Source organism: Narcine bancroftii, chromosome 9, assembly GCF_036971445.1.
Source record: "Narcine bancroftii isolate sNarBan1 chromosome 9, sNarBan1.hap1, whole genome shotgun sequence".
Lineage (NCBI taxonomy): Eukaryota > Metazoa > Chordata > Chondrichthyes > Torpediniformes > Narcinidae > Narcine > Narcine bancroftii.
In genome coordinates, this window is record NC_091477.1 from 112,711,135 (window position 1) to 112,726,966 (window position 15,832).

At 39.6% G+C, this 15,832-nt stretch overlaps 1 protein-coding gene across 1 annotated transcript in view; it reads left to right on the forward strand.

Moving 5' to 3' along the window:
* trpc1 (transient receptor potential cation channel, subfamily C, member 1) overlaps positions 1-15,832 on the forward strand; it is a 56,674-nt gene that overhangs the window by 35,778 nt on the left and 5,064 nt on the right. Inside the window, exons 10-12 of the mRNA XM_069897378.1 lie at positions 8,579-8,754; positions 9,948-10,149; positions 14,179-14,373. Coding sequence (XP_069753479.1) covers positions 8,579-8,754; positions 9,948-10,149; positions 14,179-14,373 — 573 coding nt within the window. The remainder of the gene's footprint in view (positions 1-8,578; positions 8,755-9,947; positions 10,150-14,178; positions 14,374-15,832) is intronic.

Here is a 15,832-nt window from a genome sequence, read left to right on the forward strand (position 1 = left end):
TTGTTCTTTTGTCACTCATGTGTAACTAGAAAAACACCACAGGATATGGAGGGCATGATAAAATGGGCAGGTGGTCAGCACCAGGTGCTAGTTGATGGTACCCTGGGGCTTGTCAGCGTGGCTCTGTTGTTCTTGTGCTCTCCTTCACTCTGTGTCAGTGCCAGGAATTCTCTTCCTCGCTTCACTAAATAGTATGCAGGAGACATTGTGTGCATTTTACATTTTTCTGTACATTGGCTCACTGCATCTCATATTTTGATTTATTATTTTCTCCCTGTAATTATCTTGAATATTTTTTTAATTTAATAAGATAAAGAATACCATTTTATTTTATTTTCAGCCATTCAATCCTGCGGGAGACCAGGTCTCGGAACTTCTTTGTATCTGATCAAAAGATTGGTCGGGCTTCACGCCCCGCCCCCCATCTCACCCCCCAACCTATTATCTCTCCATTCACTGTCTCCTTTTGCACAGACATGAAAAATTCTACCTCGTCCCTTATCACATCCAATTAACACCTTTTGTTGGTCTGGATTCCTCCCCCACTGTTTGAATTCTGAGCCTCTCTGATATATCTTGCTCCTGCCTTTTCCGATTTTTCCTTGAAGAAGGGCTCAGGCCCGAAATGTTGGCAATGTATCTTTGTCTCCTATAGATGCTGAAAAGACCAGCTGAGTTCCTCCAGCATTTCCGCGTTTTTATACTATCACAGCGTCATTCAAAAGATTGGTGTCCATTAACTTAATTTTTAGTTTCCCTCTCCCCTCCCACACTTTCAAAGCCAGAGATCTAATGTCCAAGATGTCTTCATTGGATTGCATGCATCAACTAATATACATCTATGTAGGCGTCGATGTGCCATTTTGATTTGTGAGCACCTGCGTGACATGAATTCTCAATCTCAGAGGGAAACAATATGAATATTGTCTGCTTGCACTTCTACCATCACCTTTAGTCAGACTAGAATCAACAGTTTATACAGTGAACACTGTTAACCTAAAAATATTTGCACTGTAAATATTTTGAGACTGGCTGAATTTCACACCTGAGTCCTCCAAGATTTTGTGGTCAGTTTGTGAGTTTGGCATTTTTCTTTGTAAAGAGTTTCTGTAGCTGTGTGTCACTGCATCTGACCTTCTGCAAAGTTTAGGCTGAGAAGTTCTGCAGCACCATGTGTAAAGTTATTTCTCAGTAACTTGTTGCTCAAAATGACAGCGCCCTATTATGACGATGGAATGAATGGCATTATTCTTACAGTGTTATGAGCTACATTCTGATTATTTTAGGGATATTCTTTCAGATTAATCTGTTACAGCATAGTTTTATTTTCAAATTTAATTCATTTGGGAAAATAAAAGTAACCACCTTCTAGAATGGAGGTAAACAAGAAAGTCTGCAGATGCTGGGGTCAAATGAACTCAGACATGGTGGAGAAACTCATCAATTCATCTATAAGAAGTAAAGGGTAACCAACGTTTCGGGCCTGGGCTCTTTGTCAGGTATGTGATGAAGGGCTCAGGCCTGAAACATTAGTTACCCTTTACTTCCTATGGATTTCTCCAGCATGTTTGTGTATTGCACGTTCTAGAATATAATTTTCAAGCAAAACACTAATGGCCTACAAGAAGGTGGTGAACAAATGGCAGGCCAGTAGAGAAACTCAGTGGCTCAGAGAGCATCCTTGGGTTGAAATATCAGTCAACATTTCGGTTCTGGATCCCAACCCAAAATGTTGACTGACCATTTCTACCCAGGCATGCTGTCTGATCTTTTGAGTTCCTCCAGCAACTCTGCTCAAGATTCCAGCGTTTCCATCTTTTGTGTTTTTCTACAAAAAGATATTTTTAGGAAGGACTTTCCAAACTGAGCACTTTCTACCCAGGTAATGTACTTGGTACCTTTTGAATCATTTATCTGATCTGTGTAATAATATTCAAGGTGAGTAGCTGGCCACTCCAGTAATGCCACTGTACAGAATTTCCAGGCTGTCCTGGAGTAGCTCCATAAGAAAGATTGTTAGAGATGCTAACTTCCAGATCAGATTTTAACTAATATTTTGATGGGGCTCTTTTGACTGGCAGGCATAATTCACTCATGGCACAGTTTGAAGAAGTGACCAGCGATCTCCCTGTACTTTGATCAACTATTTTTGTTTCTGACCAACATCATGAAGGAAAATTCTCTTGTCATTTAACTTGAGGTGTTGGTTGTGTGCAAATTGTGTGGCTAACCCCTACATTATAATAGTCAGGGTACCTGGAAAATGCTTCACTCATGTAAGGTACTTTGGGACTGAGGATGTGAACAGCCCTGTTCAAATGGAAAAAGGCACCACATTCATAGTTGTATCTCGTGCTGATCCTGACATGTTCTTCTCTGCTCATTGAGGCACTCAGTTCATTTCATGATATAGGTATGATGAGCCTTGCAACTCCTGTAAGATGTTAGTTGGGTTCCGTTGCTTTGCTATACCCAATGAGCACCTGGGAAATCCCATAATAGAAATAGAAAATTACAACTCAGAGGTGGCTCCTGGACACCATCCAGAGAACGTATCAAGGCCCCCAATGCATTGATCTGACCAGAGCTCTCCTCTCCTGCTGTGTCATGTGGAGAATGGTGATGGATAATTCTATAACTGACATCCCTACCCTCAATAATTGTAAAGCCCATGTGAGTGTGAGTGAAAAGCTATCTCTTCTTTTACAGCCATGACTGTTCATGGGTTAAAACATAGAACATTACAGCATGGTACATGTCCTTCAGCCTACGATGTTGTACCAACCTTCTCCCATGCTCATGCAGCTCCAACCTTCATTTGAAAGTTGGAAAAGTACTGAATATTAGGCAGCTTATAACCAAATTTGTCATCAAGGAGCCTCCAGTAAAATTGGAATTATTGGCATTTGTTGGAGCTGTACGTGGACTTTTTTACCCCCTCCATAAATCTTCGTCCGCGAAGCCAAGCCAAAGAAACATCACACACACAAAAAAAATCCAGTTGTTGGTGGCCAGTTACCTCAACCCGTGGTCTGCCTCTAGAGCTCATTAGAACAGAATTTTAAATATCCTCAACTGCTTCACCATTGACTTTACTTCCATCATAATGTTTGAAACGAGGATATTTAGTGGATGTTTTCCCATCTCTTCAGGTGAAACGATCTTCACCAGCCTTGAAACAGACCTGAGCAGCATGTAGCGTTGGCAGCCAGGCTTGGATTACATGTCGGAAAAGACCAAATCTAACCATTTATCCTCTGTGTTGCTGTTGATTAATCCCCTACCCATATCATCCTGTTCATAGTTCAGATTTATTGTCAGTGTACATACATAATATCACATACAACTCTCAGGTTCTTTTTCCTGCAGAATTTTTAAATTACCAGTCACTGTAAACTGTACTCAAGAAAGAAGAAATGTATACAAAAAAAAAACTAAATCCACATAGAAGCATTTTGAATGTTGAAAGGCCTGGACAGAGTAGATATGGCAAAGTTGTTTCCCATGGTAGGGGAGTCAAGGACAAGAGAGTTCAACTTCAGAATTGAAGGGCACCCATTTAAAACAAAGGTGCAGAGGATTTTCTTTAGCCGGAGAATGGTGAACCTCTGGCATTTGCTGCTACAGGCAGCTGTGGAGGCCAGGTCGCCAGGTGTATTTAAGGCAGAGATTGATAGGTATCAGAATGGCTAGGGTATTAAAATTTATGGGGAGAAGACAGGGAAGAGGGGCTGAGTGGGAGAATGGATCAGCTCATGGTGGAATGGCAGATAGGAGTCAACAGGCCAAAGAGCCTAGTTCTTTTTCTTATGGTCTAAATAAAAGAAAGAAATGTAAACAAACTGCAAATGCAAAATTCCTCATTGAACAAATTAAGAGTCCTAAAATGAGTTTCTGAATGAGTCTGTTGTTCAGGAATCTGATGGTTGAGGGGTAGCATCCATTCCTGAACCTGGAAGCATGAGTCCTATGGCACCCGTACCTCTTTCCAGATGGCAGCAGCGAGAACAGAGCATGTCCTGGGTGGTGTGGATCCTTGATGATTAACATCACTGTTCCATGTAGATGTTCTCAATGGTGGGGAGGGTTTTGCCTGTGATGTAATGAGCTGTGTCCACTACCTTTTGCAGGGAATTCCACCCAGAGGTATTGGTGCCTCTAAACCAGTCGGCACACTTTCCACTACGCTTCTGCAGAAGTTTGCCAAGGTTTCCAATGACATACCAAACTTTCGCAAACTCCTGAAGAAATAGAAGCGCTGACAATGGCTTTAATATGAAGGGTCCAGGGAAGGTTCTCCAAGGAGTGCCCCCCAGGAATTTGAAGTTGCTTATCCTTTCCACCTCTCAATCCCCCAATGAATACCTCTGGTTTTCCTTTCCTAAAGTCTACAATCTGAATTTTGAACTTTAAACACATCAGGAGTATAATGGTACAGTCTTTCTGCATGTAAGCTCATTGAGCGTAATGCCATCCTGAATTAATTGATTGATTCTGCACCTCCCGTCATCGCAAGCGTTAACCTTCACCACTGTTGTACCAAGTCTGCAGAGTGTTACATTTATGAGGTGCCGTAGCGGCTCACCAAGGCTCCTTAGGTAGCATCTTCCAATCCTGCTTTATATCCTAGGGGAGGGAGGTTGTAAGTGCCAAGAAAATTAGAATTGGACATCGATCACTTTGTGGTGGCACAACTTGATATCGGAACAGTTTTAACTACTCGTCTACCTTTTCATTTCCAGCTTTGCTGCCCTTCACTGCCCTCAAAGTTTATTCATTTCAGTTTGCTTTAACAAAGAGAAGGATGTGGCACACTCTGGTAGAATCGCAAAATCTCCAGTAATGGCATGGTGCAGATGTAATTCACAAAGACTAAAATCACTAGGAATAATGTCCATAATAAAACTGAAATGCCAGACCACAGACGAATTGCTGATTTTAGAATTCTAAAAATAAATAGGGCACCAGATAAGTACTGGTTGTGTTCCAGTTGGCTAAGGTGGTTGTTTAAAAAATGCATTTTATGATTTCAGGCAACTTCTTTCATAGTCAAAATGTCCTATTTGAAATGTTATTAATTGCATAGTAACTACTACAGTAAAAGAACACCCCATTCTCTCCCTTAAACTCAGCCAAGAGTGTACAAATAACTAAGGGTATCAGAAAAAGATCGGTTCACGCATTCATCTTTTACCATTGATTGAATTTAAAGTGTCACTTCGGATTGAGTTAGCCAAACCATTTCATCGCGATTTGTATTTGAGAGTGAATAATGGGGCTTTTGCAAATAGCAAATAGGCACAAGTCCTTCACTCCATTGTGCACTCTCTTAACTTCTGTCATGTTCATAATTTAAAATAATTCTTCATGCATATTCACAGTTGTTTTTCAATGGTTTGTTCTTTCCAATTCTGTTAGTCAGTGAGATTTTCCATTCATAATTTTCAGATTGCACATATGTTTGCTTGTTATAAACAACATGTCCTATACATAAGTAAAATATAGGCCATACTGTACCAGGGCCAACATGTTACACAATGACATGAAAAACAATAATCACGTCTTTGAATGGTATTACTGTATTTTGGAAAGGAGTGTTTAGTGGATCACATGGAGAAATGTCTGCACTACTTTGGGTAATATTGTACAATCTTTAACATCTGCTCTGTGTGTTTCTTCCAATGGTGCAGTTCTGTTTGATTGCTCCAGTAGAGTCAGCTGAAAGCCCCTTTCACACAACCAACCCTCCTAGGAAATAGGAAAACCTACCAGGCATGCTGTGCTTGGGAACATTTCCCACCATACCATGATTTATCTGGTTAATCGGCATTTTAAGACCCCGCCTCTAGTGGCGACAATGTGAGAGCACACCACCAGAAGGCAATTAGTGAGTTAACTTGACTGGGCTCTGACACTTGCCCCCACCAAGTGTCAAAGCCTGGTTGAATTTAACTTGCTCTGCCCGGTTGAGATGTTTCTCATCTCACGATTACCAGGAAAGGACCCGCTAAATAAGCCGATTAACCCAATCAGAATCAGAGTTGTGAAGGGGGCTTCTGTTTACCTCTGCAGAGATTTTGGCCTTAGTGTTAATAGAAGGGCTCAAAGAGATGAGGAACATTCTTTATTGGTATTGATAACTTTCAGGAAAGACGCTCTGTTCACTCCTCAAAACAGGAAATAGAGCAGAACACTTAACTAAAGAAGTAAGCATTATGGGACAGCAACTTTACCTTCTGTCGCCGTTCCTTTATTTTCCTGGACTGACTTCATTCCAATGAGCCAAGGCACTGATCATTTATTACCTACTAAGATGCGTAGCTTTGATTCACATTCGTTAGGGAGTCCTGATCTCCATTTGGTAACCTCTGTGCAGTACCATGAGATTGAATACTTCTGGTGAGTAGAATAGGGAGAATCCAAATCCATCACTACTTCCAAAGAGTATAATCCCAACAGATCAAGCACCACTTCACTATCCAACATAAAGCCAATATTAGTTCCATTTTGATTGAGCAGAAATGTTACATTTTCCTAATTTGGGAGGGCACCATTAAACAAAAGACATGAATCACATTTAAATGTGGTTTTCTCACTATTCTTCAGAGATTCCAAAGAATGTTACCAGAGGGTGCCCTGAAAAACTGGAAGTGAAGAATTTCAAAACTACCAAACAGGTCAGAACACTGCAGTGGGACACCCAAGGTTAAATTACAGATGCCTCATCAAAAATAAACTTTGCTGTCACTTAATCAAAGAGAGTGACCCTGATGGAAGATGTTTTTGGGCGATGATGTAGATTGAGAAATATGAATATCTAAACTTCATGTTAATGATCAGCACGAGAAATATTAATTAATTTCAAAGGCTTTTCTGATGGAAATAAGGTCTTGGATATGGATATCCTATATATTTCCTTAAATTAATCTTATTATTTTAAAAATAGCAAAATTGATTTGTAGGTTTTCCTTGGTTATTGGCATGTTCAAATAAAACCAAAACATTATGCAAATTCAGCTAAAAGTATAGAATTAATCTTGAAGTTTTGCAACAGGGATGTCTTTCATGCCTCTAGCTAACATATGGAAAATGTGGTTGGCATCTGGCTTGAAAACACAGGTGGTTTGTTACATTTCCTGGTAATTACTTGAAATGCAGTCACCAAGAAAGTGAAGCAAAGCTCATGGAAATGGGGGCCACTGGCAGATCAAAGTGGGTGTATTACTGTCCTCTGCTTGTTTCTGGAGGTTCATGTTGGTTTTCTAAAATTGACAAGATCTTTTGAGTAATGTGCAGGTATGTATTTGCTCCACCAGGGTAACCTGGCAATTCACAAGCTGAGCCGCCAGGATTCAGTTACAAAGTAAGAGTGCTGTAGCCATTAGCATCAACATTGTGGATGCAAACAGCAAAGCTGGCGGTTCTTGAACTGAAAAACAAAATCTAAGTAAATAGTAAAACCATCTGGTTTTTCAAACGTCTATTTATAAATCTGTCATTTCTTCACAAATGGACAAACTTTGCAAACAGACAATCGCTGCAAAACAGTTTTATTTCTAATCAGTGTTTTCCTCTTTCTCCAGAGGGATCTCATCTTTGAGAAGTAGAAAACCTTTCCCTCCAATTTTCAAATTGTGTTTGTGTTTTCCATATGCTTCTCTCCATCAGGATCTCTGAAGAAACAATACGCAGCTTCATTTTGTCAGTGGTCTTACCAGTCTAATTTTGTAGCTCAGTGGAAGAAGCATTCAATTTCTAGTTAAGGATGAGCTTCCACTAGTAGCTCAATCCACCTGCCCGCTGTAGGCTCCGACCCGTGTTACCACATTATCACTGTTGAAAATTTCATCTGCAAGTGCATTTGATGGATAGTTTTTCATTTTTAGAGCTGAATGTGAATAAAAAGGCTGTGCATTTTAAATTTAAGAACACATTATGATTAGATGCTATACTTGAAATAATTCCATTTTTATGCATTTTGATTAATCTTTGGGTTTATTGCTGGGACATTTCTGCTTTTTACTAATTCATTGTCAGAACTGAGAATGCTTCAAAGTAAAGGTTTTCTTTGCTAAATGTGCCACATTCCAATCTTGGAAGACAGGATCTCATTACGTCTACAAGTCTATTTGTTTCTTCTGGTCCTGTCTTTTAGAGTCATAGAGTTTAACATTGTGTAAACATGCATGTGGGCCCAGCCAACCGCGTTGCCTGCCTAATCCCATTTGCCTTTGTTTGGCCCTTATTTCCTGTCCATATATAGTGCCTTCTAAACATTGCAAGTGTGGCAACAGGTTCCACATATCTATCACCCCCTGTGTGAAAAATTGTGTCCCTCAGGTCCCCTTTAAAACTTTAATTCATATTAAATTTTGGAGAAGTTCACATCTTGGCCTGTGTCCATTATGAACTAAACCAAGACTTGTATGTCTAACTTTAAAATTTTTAAATCCAAGTCAATTTTTTAAGCTTTTCCTTTTTTTAAACATTCACTACTAGTAACCATTATTTTCTAAATATGACTAATTCAATTTATAATCCACAAAGTTAAATACCTTCTATCACTATTTGTGATCAGATTTCCATGGGGCAAATGCTGCAAGATTTTGCAAAGTTCCTAGGAATGTTCCTGCTCGTACTGATCTCTTTCACCATTGGACTCACTCAGTTGTACGATAAGGAGTTTTCAACTGTGGAAGACAAGAACTGTCAGGGAATCTTGTGTGATCAACAGAGAACTAGCAGCTTCCACTCGTAAGTTCATTTGCATTTTAGTGGCCATTACTGTGATATGAATTTGAAGCCATCATGTTGTTCCAGTTCCATGATGTCAAGCAGAGCTGCTGGTTGTGAACACATTTTTTGCCTTAAGTTAAATACAGCATGATAACAGGCCCTTCAGCCCACGGCGCCCATGCCACCCAGTTACACCCAATTAATTGACAACCCCTAGTACACTTTTGAATGGTGGGAGGAAACCAGAGCATCCGGAGGAAACTCACGCAGACATGAGGAGAATGTACAAACACCTTACAGGCTTCAAACCCTGGTCCCGATTGCTGGCGCTGTAATAGCATTACACTAACCATGCCGCCCCCTGTAATAACCGCTTATTACAATTATTGGTAATTGTTTGACCCTGCTTGCTTTGCCACTATTCCAAAGTATTACCTTTCACAACCAGCTGCTTGCTTTCTCAAGTTGTTTCCAATTAACCATGTTTTATGTGTAATTCTTCATGGATTGCCAAAGACAGATTTCAGGAACTGGCATTTCCTCGAGTTCCTATATTATGTTTTCGACTGCTTCCTATGTTTTGTTGACCTGGTCTTTACTGGGGGATGTGTGCAGGCAGATGATGAAGGGGGGAAATCAGTTGTGGATTCTAAATGCTAGAACCATAGAGATCAGATTTTAATTGAGTTAGAATCATCACGTCGTACTGCTTCTGCTAAAATGAACAGGCATGGCTGTTGTAGAAAACAGGACCTGATTGTGCAGAAACGACGTTGTACAAGGGTGGTCACATTATGGTTGAGCTGCAGTCTCGTGGAAAGATGTGCAGTCACTTTTAATCTAGGTTTCCAGTCTCCCATGTGTTACTTTGTAGAACTGCTTGAGGCAAATTACTTCCCCAAAGAGAAGAGAGGAAAAATTATTAATGTGCTTTTTGTGCCACCGGTTTGAAGTTATACTCAGTTGACTGCAGATAATGTGGGCCATGAAAGATGCTGCCTTTTTCAGATGTCCTGCCTCTCACAGTCCTGGTTGTAGACTTGAAATGGTACAACTGCTCTATCCGATCCACCAAAATAAATTCGGTTACATTCAGTGGAAATCTAGAATGATAGCATTTTATCCAATATGGTTTCCATTTTATGTTTTTAAGACTTCTCCTGGATTTGGATCAGGATTTAACTCTTGTTCTCTCTTTTTTTTTTATTCAGGTTTATTGGGACCTGCTATGTCCTGTTCTGGTATATCTTCTCCCTGGCTCATGTGGCACTGTTTGTCACAAGGTTCAGTTACACCGATAACTTGCAGTCTTTTGTTGGGGCTCTCATCGTTGGGACTTATAATGTGGTGGTAGTCATTGTTCTAACTAAACTCCTGGTTGCCATGCTACACAAAAGTTTCCAGATGATAGCTGTAAGTCATTTATTGAGTATTTAAATAATATCTCTGGGTGTATTCCATGTCAAAGTTCAAGATTGTTTACACAGCAGTCAGACAGCCCAGTACATCTGTGGCAATGATTATCTTCAAGTCAGCCCACCCATGTTCTAGTGTTCCGACCCATCCTCCTACTCCACATGGGGAGCTTCCTTTCCCCACATCCTTAGACTTGATGAAGGGTTTCGACCTGAAATGATGCCCATTCTTTTTCCCCCACAGACACTGCTCAACCTGCTGAGTTTCTCTTTTTTTAAAATTTTTTTATTTTTCACACCATAAACCACATTGACCATGATACATACATTTTCCTTTTCAAATATATACAGTGTCATTTTCTCCCCCCCTCCCTCCTCTCATCCCACCCTCCCTACCAACCCCCCCCCATCCATTTAAAGTACAAAATCTAAGATACATTAAACCAGTCAAACAATATTGTCATTCAATAAAAATAAACAAGAAATTCCACTGAGTGAATTCTTTTCATTTCCTTCTCCTTTCGTTAATTTAGGTGGTGAATGTCCCCGGTAGGTTTTCTCTCTTGTGTTTCATGTATGGCTCCCATATTTGTTCAAATATTTCAATATTATTTCTTAAACTATATGTTATTTTTTCTAATGGAATACATTTATTCATTTCTATATACCATTGTTATATTTTCAAATTATCTTCCAATTTCCAGGTTGACATAATACATTTTTTTGCTACGGCTAGAGCTATCTTAACAAATCTTTTTTGTGCACCTTCCAAATCAATTCCAAATTCTTTGTTTTTTATGTTACCTAGGAGGAAGATCTCTGGGTTTTTTGGTATATTGTTTTCTGTAATTTTATTTAATATCTGGTTTAGATCTTCCCAAAATGTTTCTACTTTCTCACATGTCCAGATTGCATGAATTGTTGTTCCCATTTCTTTTTTGCAACGAAAACATGTCAAATACTGTTGTGTCCCATTTATTTAACTTTTGAGGTGTAATGTATAACCTGCTGAGTTTCTCCACCAGATTGTCTGGTTTCCAGTTTCAGCATCTGTGGCATCCTCTGTTTTTCCCATCTTGCTACAGTTTACATTGTCACCATATTCTTTCCTCACATCCATTAAACCGACAGTTTCAAGCAACCAGCAAAAAAAAATCACAGAAAATAAATAGTTTTAAAAAAAAAAGTACAAAAGTTTAAGATTGGCATGGTCAGTTCGCCAATCCGCACAACATGCGATCTCAAGAAACTGGCAAGTTCACTTATCCGGCATCTACCAATCCCCAGAGGTGCCTGATACTGGGAGTTTTACTTATTTATCAGTTTTCTTTTAAATTCATCCATACTTTTCCTTCATTCACTTGTTAGATGGTAGTTTCGGCATCACCACAGAAGTTTTATTTTTGAATTTGTTGAAAAGCAAACAACAACCAGGGCTAGAGCCATGAACGGGTACAGAAAATGCTAGTAACACTCAGCAGATCAGACAGCGTCTGAAACACTGCGTTAATGTTTCAGGCAATAGACCCTTTATCAGAACTTCCATTTTATTTTTCCTCTAGCGTTGGATTTAATAGAGACTATCATTCTAGTTGTACATTCTGCTGGGTTGCAGTCTCAGTGTGTCTGGAAGAAAGTGGCCCATTGATAGATGCATATAAAATTATAAGAGTTTACAAAGATTCTTTTAGCCTAAATGTAATAGTGTTATACAAGCAAAGACACATGGCTGCTGCTAGACCATGGCAGAAAACAGAAGTCTCTTTTACATTACAGAGCTGAATATTTGCCAGTTTCTCGACTTCAGGTTGGATCACCTCATTGGGCTACTGTACCCTGTACACAGACCCTGGTAGAATCCCAAGACTTGACCCCTGACGTATTGTATGTGCAGCTAAAATATTGAACCAATACTTTTTAATTGTACAACCATCCCTGCTGCTTTTAGTTTCTGCATCCCATGGTTCGTGGTGTGATTCCAGTATGGAGGAAGTAAATATGCAGCGAAGGGGCTGTTAATTGCACTGATTTGTAAATTACTTTCAATATATTATTGGCACCAGAGTTCAAAATTCTCTCTGTATAACATTCTAGGATAGGAATTCCAATCATTACTTCTCTTGAATTATATTAAAAAAATGGTTCAACATCACCCATCCCTGCTGGATATTTCATTGTTAGTCCATTGAGCTTCAAGTTTAAATTTTAAAAAGTGCAAGGAGCCCACTGATGTTGGAGCAAGGAGACAAATGTCTTACTGGAAAATTGGAGGATATTTCTTAGTAATAGCAAAGTAGTGGTCCAAATGAAATTCTCATTGTCTCATATGTAGGGAATGTGATAAAGCAATCTGATTCCCTTTTATGGGTATGATTGAGGATGAATCAGGAATGAGGTTTTTAAAGAGAATCTTTGCAGAGTTGTTTTAACGCACAAAAAGGGAATGATTTAGTCTGTTGAGCCTTTGCTGGCTCCTGGGAGAGTAACCTTTTGTGTTCCAATCATCTGCTCATTCCTGAAAGCTGCAATCAAATACCAAATCCAAGGTCAATGGGATAAAATTCTCATGAAAACTCCTCTTGGGTGTCCTCTTCAATGATCAAGACCAATCCAAGTGCAATATATCAATTGGGTGTTAGCTATGAAATCACTTCTAGAAATATTTTATTTGGACACCCTCGATAATAATGTGTACATCAGTTGTTTTCAAACTGCCCCATAAACTCACATTCCACCTTAAATAATCCCTCTGCCGCACGTGCCCTGTGATTAGAAGGGATTGCTTAAGGTGGTATGTAAGTGGAAAGAAAAAGTTTGAAAATCACTGTTTTAATCGTACCTCATTGACTTGTTATGTGCATGGCTTCATAACTCCAAAGGAAATGGGCCAATGACAATTTCTCTCAAGCAAAATATTCCACTAACAATTGGGTCTAAGCAGTGGTTCTCAATCTTTTTTCCCCTCTCAAATACCACCTTAAGCAATCCCTTACTAATCACAGAGCACCGATGGCATAGGGAATATTTAAGGTGGAATGTGAGTTTAAGCTCTCATTCTCCATCAGAGTAGAAAGTACACTTGATATTAAAATATTTACCCTTGAACCATTAAAAGGATTGTGGATGAATTCGAAGGTCAAATTCATTTTCAGCATTTCTAGAGATGATTAAATTCCTTCTTTTGGTTACAATCTTGTGATCCAACAATCTTTTTAGGAAGTGATTTGTTTAAAATGAGCTCTTTATTTATCAGAAGATATTTGGGGTTGAGAATGAATTGCATCTGCTTCATTTTCATGGGTTTGAGTGACTAAAATGACCTTTGTAGGTGAGCATAACGAGGCAGATGGAAGGGCCGCCTGCTCCTTTCATTGATTACGCTTGGTCTGCATGTGTTCCCAGAGAGACCCTGTATTCATTTTCTTCCCTTGTGTTTCACAGAAATTAGTGATTTTTCTCAGGTCGTCCTTGCAGTTTTTTTGTCCCAGTTCCCTGAAAGTCACTTGCCGAGGCAGAGCTCAGAGAAGAATGCTGGCTTCTGAAATCTGGTATTAGGTATTAGGTCTGGTATTAGGATCGTTACGACCTTTCACTTAGAGCTCGTGGAGTGTCATCTGAAGTTGGTCTGTGAGAGGATGCTGACGTTGCATTTGGTCAGATCACTATTCCCAGAGACCAAAAGACAGTAGATGCTGGAACCTGGAACTAAAAACAAACCGCTAGAAAAACTCAGCAGGTTGAGCTGATTCTGTAGGGGGACAGAGGGGGAAGGATGAGGGGGAAGAAATTGTCAACGTTTCAGGTTGAGACCCTGTATTAAAATTCCTTTGCCCCATAAATATTGCTCTATGAGTTCCTACAACAGTTTGTTTTTGTTCTCTTTATTCCAACATTGGAATAAAAAGCAGGCAGGATAAATTTCTTACAGTAACCAAATATATTTTCATGTCAACGAATCTGTTTGGTGTTGTAATGAATTCCAATGTTTAACAATTTTTCACTTCTCCTTCCCTTGCCCCCAAACAAGAACCATGAGGATAAAGAGTGGAAGTTTGCCCGTGCTAAGCTGTGGCTCAGCTACTTTGATGACAAGTGTACTTTGCCCCCACCGTTCAACATCATCCCTTCTCCGAAAACCATTTGCTATCTGTTTACGAGTCTCAATAAATGGATCTGCTCTCATACCAGTTCTGGAAAGGTGAAGAGACAAAACAGCCTTAAAGTAAGTAAACATTTCAAAAATTGGGTGTCAGGAATGATTGAAGCTCATCTAGTCTTGAGAAAATATCAGTAGCTGAATGTGATTCCTAGTGTTCAAGTTTATTATCAGCTGATTGCACAAGTGCAACTCAATGAAACAGTTCTCCAGTTCTCGATGCACATCATGACACGCATATAAACAATACATATATAAAATAAATAAATATTGTTTAATAAATAGTAGAGTCTCGGAGGGTTAGTATGAGAAGTTCATTCAGTCTTTCAACATTCTCACTGCCCGTGGGAAGAAGCTTTTCCTCAGCCTGGTGGTGTTAGCTTTGATACTCCTGTATCTCTTTCCCGATGGGAGTAGCTGAAAGATGCTGTGTGCAGAGTGGTAGGGGTCCTCAACAATTCTGCACGGCCTCTTCAAACAACGATCCGGGTAGATTACGTAGTTGGGGGGGGGGGTGCAGGGAGACTCCAGTGATCCTCTCTGCCACTCGTGGTCCTGTGGATTGACCTCTGATCCAATGCTCCACAGAAACCATACCACACTGTAATGCGCTGTGTGATACTTCTGCGTTAATTGAATGCTCTAGTCATTGCAACATCTGTCATGTTGTATTAATCCAATGGGATATTTAAATAATTCCAGCAAAAATTGCCATCTGAATATGCCTCTACTGCCTGAAATATTTATAGGGTGTAAGGTCGCTTAGATCTTGTACAGTGAATGTAATTGCCAGATTATAACTGTCTTGTAACATAACTGCTAATTCACTGTACCTGATGGTAAAAATAAATTCAGGATTTGATGAATAACCTTTGACAATCTTTACTCGTACAAAAAACACCAGGCTAAAGAGATGGTTTATGTATTTTCATCGAATTTTTGTCCTAAATATCACAACATGTGATACAAATAAAAGCATCAATTCATGCAGACCTGAAATCCTCATTAACCATTGGATATAATTGAGACATTTGTCTGGTGGTAGTATCGGTTAAGAGCTGAGTGGTATTCCCTGCAACCTGTTGATGTTTAATGGGGAATAATAATGGGATATTTAAAAGAAACCAATGTGGCATTTGTACATCATGGGCAAGGCAGCATCTATTACCCATGTCTAATTGTCCTTGAGAAGGCGTTGATGAAGTGACTTCTTAACTACTGCAGTATTTCTAGTGATCATAATCCCACAGTGATTGAGGGAGAGGGTCCCAGGGATGATGAAGGACCAGCAAGCAATAGTTTGGAGTAGAATCCGTAGGTTTTGGTGTTCTGATATTCCTGCTGCCCTTATCCTTCTTGGTAGAGGTCACAGGTTTGAGTGGTGTTGGAGCCTGGACAAGTTAACATCCACAACATATTGAATGATGGGACCTGAAGAAGTTATTAGTTCTTGGTTGAAATTTAGACATACAGCATGGTAACAGGCCCTTTTGGCCCACGAGCCTGTGCTACCCAATTACACCCA